The 12,908-nt window shown below is 38.4% G+C and overlaps 1 protein-coding gene across 1 annotated transcript in view; it reads right to left on the reverse strand.

The window, feature by feature from the left end:
- Nucleotides 1-12,908, reverse strand: part of ino80.L (INO80 complex ATPase subunit L homeolog) — a 78,414-nt gene that overhangs the window by 51,640 nt on the left and 13,866 nt on the right. Inside the window, exons 2-8 of the mRNA XM_018231253.2 lie at nt 7,595-7,785; nt 6,893-7,059; nt 6,739-6,806; nt 6,174-6,326; nt 4,940-5,060; nt 921-1,132; nt 603-656 (exon numbers count right to left, since the gene is read on the reverse strand). Coding sequence (XP_018086742.1) covers nt 603-656; nt 921-1,132; nt 4,940-5,060; nt 6,174-6,326; nt 6,739-6,806; nt 6,893-7,059; nt 7,595-7,737 — 918 coding nt within the window. The 5' untranslated portion in view covers nt 7,738-7,785. The remainder of the gene's footprint in view (nt 1-602; nt 657-920; nt 1,133-4,939; nt 5,061-6,173; nt 6,327-6,738; nt 6,807-6,892; nt 7,060-7,594; nt 7,786-12,908) is intronic.

Below are 12,908 nucleotides of genomic sequence, written 5' to 3' on the forward strand. Positions count from 1 at the left end.
TATAGGACCTGTTCTCCAGAATGCGCGGGACCTGGTGTTTTCCGGATAATGGATCTTTCCATAATTTGGATCTTCATACCTTAAGTCTACCAGGAAATCATGTAAACATTAAATAAACCCAATAGGCCAGTTTTGCTTCCAATAAGGATTCATTATATCATAGTTTGGATCAAGTACAAGGTATGGTTTTATTATTAAAGAGAAAAAGGGAGTCATTTTTAAAAATTATTTGGATAAAATGGAGTCTATGGGAGATGCCCTATCCGTAATTCGGAGCTTTCTGGTTCTGGAACTGTTTTCTGGACAAGAGGTCCAATACCTGTACAAAATAAAGTACCTTTACTTCTGCTTTTCAGTAAATATATTGTTTCTGTTTAACACAAACTGAAGCCCAAAGACTACATTTGAAAGCGTTTACAAGTTGTTGCTCAGTTTAGAGCCCCTTTAGCTCCACTATTACTGCCAGAGCCTGTCTGAAAGACTGTCATATGTAGCAGTGCTCAATTATTTAAAGCAGAAGTTTGAAATAGTGCTGCGTATGTATTCAATCATGAAACCAGTGTACTTGACAAATTACAATCTATGGGATTAGCTCAGCTTACCTTTTTACTATTTGTTAGCAGCAAATTTCGGGCTGATACTTTTTGTTTGTAGGCCTGGAAAATGCAAAGTGAGAAATATTATCTATGAAATTGCACAAAAGGGCCCTCAATACACACCTGTCAAACTTCTAAAAATAGAAAAATACATGGAAGCTGACAATCATCATGACTATTAAAATGTTTTAAAATGTCAAACAAATATAACAACCCTACTTGGCATTATTACAAACATCTGTTATTTAATTCATTTAATGCAGAACGTTGTCAGAATTATCCTTATACACTGATATTACATAAAGATTATCATCACACATTCACCTTTGGCAACTCCTTCTTGACAATCATCTGCCAGACTTTCCTGCGGCGAGCATTCAGCTGCTCTAATGTCAAGTGTTTCTTCTTCCCGATTGGCGTAGGGGCATCATGGGAGAATTTGGCAAACACTTTGGTATGGTGGTGTCGGCGTGGCAGCTCATCCTCTGATAAATCTTCCTCCCGCCTCCTCTTCCTTTTCACTTTTTTCAACTTGGCTACATAGGAGGGAGATTTATCGCAAAAAGTTAATTCTTTGCTGCCATTAGATTTAGAACAGAGGTGCTGCTTGACAATATTATGTATGCTTACTGGGCAACCGTCCACCGCTTGTGCTGGTGTTTCCCCACATGCTACATAGATGTATATATTGTTGCTACATTACAGTTTATTGGCTGCAGATTACAATCTCATAGGGCAATTGTAGCTATGGATTTGTCTAAATCTGTCCAAAGTGCAATAAAGCTTATTTTTTTAATAGAAAACCTTCAAATAAATGGTCCAGTACAATTCCCATCTCCAGGCCCTTTCAGCCCTGAAGTCGCAAATAGTACAGACAAAATAATTTTCTCATATAAATATTATAGAACGTCTGTGTTCTTATATACGTATCTAATATCTATCTAGAGAGCCTTATTTGCATTTTTTCATGTATTTACATGTGCTGCAGCTAAGAGATTGCTTTACCCTTTAAGTGCCACAGAACGTAGAATCTACGTTCTGTGGAAAAGTAACTTGAAATGCCACAGAACGTACATTCTACGTTCTGCAGCACTTCCGGGTTCTGGAGCGGGGGAGCGGCTGTTAGAGCCGCTCGCTCCGTTCCTCCTCGATCCCCTGCCCCTAGGCAACGAGCAGAGCAGGGGATCGAGTGGCCCCTGGGGCGCGAACACCCAGGGGCCCCAAAACAGTAGCAGGCACGTGTCACTTACGTGTCCTGCTGCTGCAGCCTACACTGCGCCGTCCAGCTCCGCCCCCACAGCACAGGGACAGGAATCACGTCGCAGATGTCTTCCTGGGGCCCTTCCAGATAGTCTGCAACAGTCTCCAGCAACTTTTTCAGGTTAGTGCAACAATTACACACACAAACACACCAACACACACTTATTACAGTAATACACACTTAGATTCACACTTACACATACATGCACACGCACACACGCGCACATAACATGTAATTTACCAATTGTGTACACGCACGCGCGCATACATGGCATTGTGGCTTTTTTTTTTCTTATCGGATCGTCTCTTTTTTTGGCTGAAAAAAATGTTTTATTGCCATTACGAATAGCGTATTCGCTAACCGTACTGTGCAATACCTTTTGTATGTTATTTCGGTGATCATATTGCAATTTTGGGCATTTTGGTGCATTTTTAGCCATTTTATTGAATTTTTAGCCATTTTATTGCATTTTCAGCTCTGCATATGTTGTGTTCACTTGTTTCTAGCCGTATAACCTGTTTGGCCCAGCTAAAATATTCAAACTGTGATTCTGACGGCCGATTACACTAGTCTGGAAAAAAAAACATTGATTTTTGTGGTTTTATTGGATTTTTTCACATTTCACTCTTTACTGCCTTATTTTGTTTTGCCTTGTAAATTTTATCTACTATATATCCATTTACGGGTCTCTGTGTGCCACATAGTTTGGTATATCTATGCACATTGGGCATCAAACTGTTTAGTAGACCCCTATGTTTATATTTAGGATGCTTTATGCTGGTTATGATACATGGACAATACGATGCTGGAAAGTTGAAGCTTTGAGGCAATTTTCAGATATTTCACCAAAACCGCCAAATTTGGCAAAGCCTTGTGACTCAGTAGTTTGGAGCAGAAAGGCATGGGTACCCATTTTAGATTCTGTAGAATATGTACTTTCCAAAAATATATGGGTTTGGGGGGTAAACATATATTTCTGTGTTTTTACCACACAAAAAATGCAGTCAAGGTGTTGATTTTTCAGTAGCTGAAGTAAAGTCCTGAACAATTTGGATGTGCTAACTTCATATTGGTGTCTCTAAATGCCAGATACTTTGGTAAACCTATGCATAATGGGTATCAAACTGTTCAGTGGACCCCTGGCAATCATATTTCATGTGCTTTTTCTTGGTACCTAATATAGTTTGGGATATGCGGAGCAGCAAAATAAAACCTTAGAAAAACCGCTATGTTCAGACAAGCTTTTATGTTTGGTAGTTGGGAGTAGAGAGACATAGTTACCCATTTTGTAATCGGCAGAATGTGTACTTTTCAAAAATGTATGGTTTTCTGGGGTAAACCTACGGTTTCAGGATTTTTTGCCTTGGAATCTAAAGCATGCCATTTTCTGCCTTAGAGCTTTCAAAATTCGGTAATATACTGCAGGGAGTTTTTGCTGTACAGAAGTCCTAAATCTCCCTAAAACTATACATATCTGGTATTGGCACGTTCGGGAGACATAAGGCTTTCCAAATCAGTTGGATTTTCATCCGTAAAATGAAATATTTTTCTGGTATAAATTGATATACGATGAAAAATGGTAATTTTTCATTTTTTTTTGGTATTTTTTTGGTATTTAGCACTATAAATTTTTTCAGGTGGAAATACATGAAAACTCAGGCAGATTTAGAAAGCTCAGTTTCTACCGAAAAAAACAATGTATAGTTTTCCTAGTTAAACTATAGGTTTCCCCTCAGAAAATGCCCCTAAATTGAGAGAGCAAAAAAAACGGCTGGCATTTCGCGTAACCAAAATGTGAAATTCTGCTGGCACTTAAAGGCTTAATTAAAGAACGAGTGAGGTAGCAATCAGGCACCCCAGTGTTTAAAATTCATTTGTTCCCCAGGCTGGTGCTCCTCTATGCCAGAAAATGCACTGGCCCGTGGTATACCCTGAAACACAGCTGTTCTGACAACTTAGAAGTACTCCCCCAGTCTGTGTATTTTTCTGCAAAGAGGAACACTGGCCTGGAGAACAAGGTCAGAGATAGTAAAAAAAAAAACAGAATAACTGGAAATGCAGAAATTTCTTATGCTGGAAATCATGCTGATACAGTGGAATTTATACAGAATTAAACCAAAGATCTATATCATTTAACACTTACAGAAAAAAGGGATTTTCTTCAGTAACAACAAAATATAATGTACTGTTAGCGTTTACTAATACAAATGGCATGTTTGCTTCCCGAGGCTAGAATATGATTATAGAAATAAGCTGCTGTGTAGTCGTGGGGGCAGCCATTCCAGCTGAAAGAGAGCACACATTTACATAAGCAACAGATATTCTGTTGTATACAATTGTTTTAGTGCTTAAACAGAAAGACAAAAATAGGCCTCTACAGAGAAACAAAATAAAAACCTCTCACATAGCACATCGTGTTAATGCAGATGCTGGTTGAAGATACAAATTAAGTACAGACAAAAATTTTAAGGGGCTTATTTATCAAAAACCTAATTGATGAGGTTTTTAAGGTTGAATTGAATAAACAATTCAAAGTCAAATGTTTGCTTATTTATGAAAAAATCAGAATGTAAAAAACCTGATTGAATGTAATTGGGGAAAAACTTGAATACCTCAAATTTATTGAGTTTATAGACTTAAAAACCTTGAATACTTCAGATTTATTGAGTTTTTAGGCAAACCAGTGTAAAAAAAACGAAAATCGTGAAAAAAAAACATCTTCAGATGGTTAAAGGGACCTCTGCTATTGACTTTTACATGAATTCTACAGGTTTCAGCTGGAGTACTTTCCGATTCTGCAGTTTCAGGAAATAATAAATGTCGAAAAATCCTGAGTTTTTTTTCGCTTAGAAAAATTCAAGTTTTTTAGTGAAAGCACACTAGAAAAACTAACATTTTTTGAGAAAACACAACTAGACCTTTAATAAATAACCCCCAGAATGTTAAAAAATAATAAAAGCAGACTGATAATGTGTGTAAATGTAAAGTATTATATATAAAGTAAAGTATTGTAAATGTAAAGTAAAGTATTATATATAAAGTATTAAAGACGAAGTTTATAAACACTAACTTGCAATCTCACCTTTGAATTTCTTCTCCTCTTTGATTTTCTTCCTTTTGGGACCCAGCAAGTGGCGCTGCTGTTCATAGAAGGGGTCATGGGTGGAGAGAAGTCCGGCACTATAGTACTGATACTGGTGGAGCTAGGAAACAAGACGTATAAGGTCAGAGACAGCAATCACACATCTACTGCCTAACAATCATGCAGTTTTAGGAACCGAGGGAAAATAAATATAACCTGAACTTGATGCCAAGCACAGACCGCAAGCTGGGTCGCAGTGCTGCTAAATAAATGTTACAAAGCAAAATTCTATCAGCAATGGGACCAGAAATTAAAGGACAAGTCATATCGAAACTTTTAGAGGTGCCAATTTTAATGCAACCCTTCGTGATACACATCACTAACCTGATTTGATTTTAAAAATGTGCCATTCACATTTCTCTACATTGAGCCAAAAAGTCAGAATATACAGTCCTGTGTGGAAGCAATTTTTGAAACCTGGGAGTGACCCAGACTCACAAGCTGCATTTTTACCCACTTAGAACCTCTAAACCCACAATCAGGTACCTGATCCACGACCCACTAACCACAGTTAAGCAGGAAGTGATGTTGCTGTAAACTGGAAGTGACATCATCAGAAGTGGGCAAGGGCAGAAAAATTGTAAAACTTGCTATAGATAAGTGACTTGGACACCGCTCCAATTTTTAATACAGATATGGGACCTGTTACCCAGAATGCTGGGGTCCTGGGGTTTTCCGCATAATGGATTTTTCTGTAATTTGGATTTTGATTCCTTAAATCAACTAGACAATCATGTCAACTTTAAATAAACCCAATAAGATGGTTCTGCTTCCAATAAGGATTAATTATATATTAATTGGGATCAAGTACAAGGTACTGTTTAGTTACTACAGAGAAAAGGGAAATCATTTTTAGAAATATGGATTATTTGATTATAATGGAGTCTATGGGAGACGACCTATCTGTAATTCGGAGCTTTCTGGATAATGGGTTTCCGGAAAATAGATCCCATACCTGTAGTAAAAAGCTGTGAATAAAATGAGTCTTAGATTCTGAACTATTATACTGCATTCCGTTTTAATGATTTTATATGCAGAAACTAGTCCTTTGGCTTTTTTTTCCATTAAAACATATTTTAAATATACCATGGACTCTGTGTCCCACAGTCTCCTTTAAGAGAAAGGAATGTTCGGTGTACACTACACGTTTAGATTACAGAGCAAAAATCCTCACCTCTTTATCCTTCTGGTATTTGCTCTGGTGCAGTTTCTTGTACTTGTGCAGTCTCAGCATGTCATGCAGTTCTTCCTTCGACAGCGACAACTCCTCCTCATCCTCTTCACTTAGAGAGTCCGTATCACTAGAGTCATCACTAAGCAGGATGTTCTAAAGAGGATAAAGCGTTGTAATGCCTTGATATGAAGACATGTAAACCAATTCAACTCAAAGAAAAATTCATAGCCCTATTCATTAAACTTGCGTTGAACAAAGGGATATACCCTCCAGTTAAAGCTGCTAATGACAATTATGTAAATGATAAGTTGCACCTGTGGAAATTTACAGTCATGATGGTACACAAATGTATTTTCTGACACTTTATACACCACACTGGAGACAACATAGAGCGGACAACAGACCACAATGAGTGCCATTACTCTTAGAATGTAGTTCTACAGCGGAAACACGCTCTTAGCTATGAAAGGTTCTGGTATACGAGTTGGTGGGGGAAGCAGACTTGAATTCTTTACTACAGACAGATACATGAATACATTTAAAAATGAATCCCAAACTACATTACCTTCAACCATTTTCTGCTTTTCTTAAGTTTGGAGAAATTATAGAAGCTTCCTCTTTCTGACTTTGGCTCTATAAAAAACACACACAACAGATATGGTCAGCACTAAATTAATACAGTGGTAGTTCTCATATATATAACTAGTGCTAAAGCTGACCTGGTTTCAGGACTCCATTTAGTGCATGAACTGGTAGAAGATCTGTGCTCCCTTCTCCAGAAGGTTCCCCAAGCAGAGGGGACATAGGCTCCTCTTTCACCTGCAAGGAAGGATCTTCAGCCTCAGGAAGTATGGGTGTTTCATCCAACTCATCTTCACTCTCATCACTAGATTAAGAAGAGAAAAGCAAAAAAAATAAATGGCTCATGAACCTCAACTAATTACTCTTTATTGTCAATAGGTTAGCCACAATAGTGCAAGCTAAAACACTATATTTATTCTGCAGAATACTTTACCATACCTGAGTAAACAGCTCTAGAAGTTCTCCCTGTTTGTTTAGGATAGCAGTCTCTCCCTGCTCACTCATAGCTCTGGGCTCAGATTACAGTAGGGAGGGGGAGAGAGGAGCAAACTGAGCATGCTCAAGCCCTAGCCCTGGAGGTTTAAGCTGAAAACAGGAAGTCTGATACAGAAGTCCATGTGTACACAATAGAAGGAAAGAAATGCTGTGTTTCTTTTGACAGAGGACTCAGGGTAGCATTATTTTGAGGGTTTACTGGTGTCTTTTTATAGAGCTTTCTGGTAATGCTTACTTAATGTTAGCCTTTGCTTCTCCTTTAAAGGCCCACAATAAGACAACACTGTACTTGTGATAGAGACATCAAAATACACTTGTGAACATTTAGAGTAGAATGGAGGTACCTGGAGATGCTCCGGTTGAAAACGGCCGAGGTCTGTCGGAGAAACTGGTCAAGGCGGAGGGCTCGCTCCAAGTACTGGAGGTAGAGGGGCTTTGCCAGATCTGTGGAATTGCCATCCTCTGTGGCTTCCAGGTCTGAGGCCATAGACCCAACCTCTCGTCATACAGTGCAGGAGCCTCGTGATGCACACGTCTGCACAAAATAAACATATGTTTAAAGGGCTTGTTCACCTTTAAAGTAACTTTTAGTATGTTATAGAATGTCCTTTTCTTAGTGTCCTTTCAACTGGTCTTAATTTTGTATTTTATTGATAGTTCTTGTATTATTTTCTTCTTCGTCTACCTCTAGCTGTCAGATGGGAGTCACTGACCACAGCAGCCAAAGTTCTATCGCTCTATGAAGCTACAATTATGTTGTTATTGTTACCCTATATTACTTATCTTTCTATTCAGACCTTCTCCCATTCATATTCAAGTCCCTCATTCAAACCACTGTCTGGTTACTAGGGAAAATGGGACCCCAGCAACCAATCAGCTGCAGATATTCCAAACTAAAGAACTGCTAAATAATAAAGAAAGAAAATGAAAACTGCAGCCTTAGAATATGCTTATGAAGATGAATTCTACAATCACTTAATCAATTCTACTGTCACTGTATGTCTCACTTCCTCTCCATCTTTGATTGTAAGCAATAAAAGTCACGTCCCATTTCAGGGCAGTGAAGAAGTGTCCTACACAAGTAATGGGGAATTCAATTCATGTCAAAACTGGGTGATTTTCATTGCTTTGGATATAGATCTCCCTTCGCTAATTTGCACCCAATGGGGCAGTTCACTCAATATTAGGCTGTTAGTGTGATGCAGAGTTACTGTACAGTATATAACAATTTGCACTTCTTTCATTGTTTGTGGTTTTACAGTTAATTTGTATAGCAGATTTCCAATATTCCCCTGAAGAATAGCCATGTCAACAGTACCGCCCCTCTGAAGTCTGCTCACATCAACTTTGCCATTCCCCAGAGACTGGCAATGCTAACTGCTGCTTTTTGACTTTTGTTTCAATATAAACATATTTTGCCCATTCAAAATTGTGTTTTCCCCTATCCCAATGATAACAACAAAGAAAAAACGCGTTGTGTACCATCAACCTAAATGTAAAGTGTGGCCACAAGAGGTATTTTACATGGGGATGAATTAAAACATTCACCTGAAGACAGCTGATTAAAAAAAAAATACAACGATCATGTAACGACAAAGTGAAATAAAAACAAGAAGGTGCATCTGTGGATTGTAACAGCCCTTAGGGAATATAACATTAAAGGAATTGTTCAGTATAAAAATAAAAACGAGGTAAGTAGATAGACTGTGCAAAATAAAAAAATGGTTTTTAATATAGTTAGTTAGCCATAAATGTAATGTATAAAGGCTGGAGTGACTGGATGTCTAACATAATAGACAGAACACTACTTCCTGCTTTTCAGCTCTCTTGGCTTCCACTGATTGGCTACCAGACAGTCACCAGAGACTTGAGGGGAGGCACATGGGTTATAACGGTTTGCTTTTGAATCTAAGCTGTATGCGGAGGATCATTTCAAATTTACTGAACAATTATGTCCCATGTGGCCCCCCTTAAAGTCTCTGACTAACAAAGAGCTGAAAAGCAGGAAGTAGTGTTCTGGCTATTATGTTACACATCCAGTCATCCAGTCTATCTAGCCTTTATACATTACATTTTTGGCTAACTACTGTATATTAGAAACATTATTTATTTTGCACAGCCTGTCTATTTACCCAGTTTTTATTTTTACACCGAACTGTTCCTTTAACAATTAAGTGCTTTCTACCTTTTCTCTTGACACTACACAAAGGTGAACTAATTCCCTGGTCCATAGAAGCTACCGATGCCATGGAGACCACCAGCAGAGCTGTGGGGTCAAGAGGAACTTGGAGGAGGTGCCTCTTTAAGATTCCACAGACCCCCAACGATGACCAGTTGCCAAGATAAGAATGTCCAGTGAAGATGCTGGTGCGATAGCAAAGCTGGCCCCCTTAATGAACGGCTGACCAGCCACAAGCACCTTGAAGTCTACAGTATGTGCACTGAATCAGTGTTACTATAACCCATTTATGGTCTCAAAGAGGACTGCATCTAAGCAGAATGTGCTCATTGGCCAGTATATTTTAGTATTAGATTATCTTTGATATCTTAGTTGGGATCAAGAACAAGGTACAATTTTATTATTACAGAGAAAAAGTAAATAATTTCTAAAAATGTGAATTAATTTATTAATATGGAGTCTAAAGGAAATGGCTTTCCCATAATTTGGAGCTTTCTGAATAATTAGCTTCTGGATAATACATCCCTAACACGTAATACCAAATTGCAAGCGGATGGAAAATGCAACTTAAAGGAACTGTTGAGTATAAAAATAAAAACTGAGTAAATAGTTAGTTAGCCAAAAATGTAATGTATAAAGGCTGGAGTGACTGGATGTGTAACATAATAGCCAGAACACTACTTCCTGCTTTGCAGCTCTCTTGGTTTGCACTGATTGGTTACCAGGCAATAACCAATCAGTGACTTGGGGGGGGAGGCACATGGGTCATAACTGTTGCTTTTGAATCTGAGCTGAATGCTGAGGATCAATTGCAAACTCACTGAACAGTTATGTCTCATGTGGCCCCCTTTAAAGTCGCTGACTAACTCAGAGTTAGAGAGCTGAAAAGCAGGAAGTAGTGTTCTGTTCTGTTAGACATCCAGTCACTCCAGCCTTTATACATTACATTTTTGGCTAACTAATTATATTAGAAACATGTTTTATTTTGCACAGCCTATTTATTTACCCAGTTTTTATTTTCATACTAAACTGTTCCTTTAAGCCCCAAACAGACATGGCTTATTTTTATTGTCAGAATTTAGTAATGGGTGGAGGGCACACCAATTCAGCAAATGCTGTAGGTAAACAGTGCAAGAGGTGCAAACATCAAAAGGGTACCCCTACAATGGGTACCCCACAACGTAACAATATATAGATAGGTATGCACACTCAAAAGAAGGCAAGTATGGTATATTTAAAATAAAGTTTTACTTGTTTTTTTTTTTACTTTTTTCCTCGAAAAAACGAGGAAATATGTTAATGAGCACTGTCACTTTAAATATATTGCACTGACCACGGGTCTGTTTTTATATTGTTTAATATTAGATTGCACAATATGGACTGTTTTATAATATTGATTGTCACTATAATGAACTAATGAAAGATGATTGGTTACTATATGTATTTTTATGAACAAATCTTTTTACATGAATTCCCTACATATGATTGGACACATTGAGACACATGATTATAAGCACATACTAACTTTAGAGGTCATATGACCCAGGTCATCGATTATACACATTGGACACATCGAGACACATGATTATAAGCACACACCCACTTTAGAGGTCATATGACCCAGATCATCGATTGGATACATTGAGACACATGATTATAAGCACATACTCACTTTTGAGGTCATATGACCAACTTTATCGATTTTATTATATGCAATGGTATAAATCAATTAATTCTGCACACAAGCACTTTAGAACATATATTTATATGTTTTATCTATATGATAAATTGGTTTTTTGTTTTGATCTGTGATTAATTAGTAGTATGGTTTATATCCTGTGTTGCTGGATGACATTTGGTTGCTATGTGAACTATCGTGAGTTACCCCATGTTTTGGTTACCTAGCGACAGAGTAAACATGAGCGCATGCTTTCCCTGTAGTGCAGGCAAGTACAATGAATATAGAGAGCCGTGTTGCTAAGCGGATGACTCATCCGCGGAAGTGACATAGGCGGAAGTGACGTCACACACCATGTGGTAATTGAACAGGGTATTTATAGCTCCACACGATAGGGCAAACGTCAGAATCCCCTTGACAAAGGCTTACGCCGAAACGTTGGGGCCATTCTCATACTGGTGGTAGGTGTATCTGCTCCTTGCTGTATAATTGTAATACTTACTGTTTACTGTTATGTAATTGTGGCTATGTTTAAACGTTAGGTATATACCATGTAAGCTTATGTATTGTATTATACAGGCCTACTATTGTGGCTTTGTGTGTATTATTTGCATAAACAAGTAAAACTTTATTTTAAATATACCATACTTGCCTTCTTTTGAGTGTGCATACCTATCTATATATTATTTTTATTGTCATCTAGTACTGGACTGCCATGCTGCCTATCAAAGCCTCAATGCTATTATAAAATGGAGTTCTGATTTAGCATGCTCTATTTCATGCACGCGCATAAAGACCCCTGTAGCATACTACACAAGCACTTGAGGCACTAGGGACCTAGAGGACAATTATTTATTGCATTGGGAAGCCAAGTATTTTTTGCACAGGGGTCTTCATCTTTAATGCATAAGACAACTGAAAATAAAATGTTTTTTACCCTTTAACATTTCCCTGAGTATTGTATCAGAACAAACAGGATGCTCAACAACTGACCTCTCACCACTGGGCTACAAGTCATAGCAAGGGCAATTTTAGGTTTAAGTTTCCGTGAAGTGGAAAATCTCCATCATGTAACACTAGCAGCCTCTAATCCCGGTTGGGTATATTTAGCCATCTCAACATGAGCTGTAGAGCTCAAAATAAAGGGAATGTTTAATAGAGCTGAAACAAACGGTTATTTTCTGTTTATGGGAATGTTGGTACATTTTAACCAGATAAATGGGCAGGTCACCATACAAGGGTCAGTGAGCATCTGACTTGGTGTAGAGTAGTGATGAGCGGTCAGGGTTTTCCTGACCCGCACCTGACCCTAACCTGCTCTGCTGCAGCCCGCGCTTCTGGGGTCCTTTGATATACTCGCGCCGACCCGCCCTGCCGATGATTTCACAAAAGGGGCGGGGCGAGCAGACGCAAGACTATAAAACCGGAAGTCGAATGCCGGCATTTGAAGGTGGCGTGCTCCCATGAGGAGCAGTGCGAGTCGACCCGAACCAACCCGACCCAGAGGTCCTGCGGGTATCGTGTCAGCCCGCACATCACTAGTGTGGAGGGTAGCTCATATTGGCCGGTGGATGGTCATTTTAGGGCAACTTTTAATTATGATCATTGGTTATTTATTTATTTATTTATTGTGCAGATACACAGAGCTTTACAGCGATTGCTTATTTCTTAAGGTCCCCACAGATGCAAAGATTTTTCAATGAACGATCGATTTCAGTGCAGTCTGACCAATCTGTCAAATTATCGTGAGGTTAGTGGGAATCAAACGATTGTACATCTTACAATTTTTCGTCCGATATCT

Source organism: Xenopus laevis, chromosome 8L, assembly GCF_017654675.1.
Source record: "Xenopus laevis strain J_2021 chromosome 8L, Xenopus_laevis_v10.1, whole genome shotgun sequence".
In the NCBI taxonomy this organism is placed as follows: Eukaryota; Metazoa; Chordata; class Amphibia; order Anura; family Pipidae; genus Xenopus; species Xenopus laevis.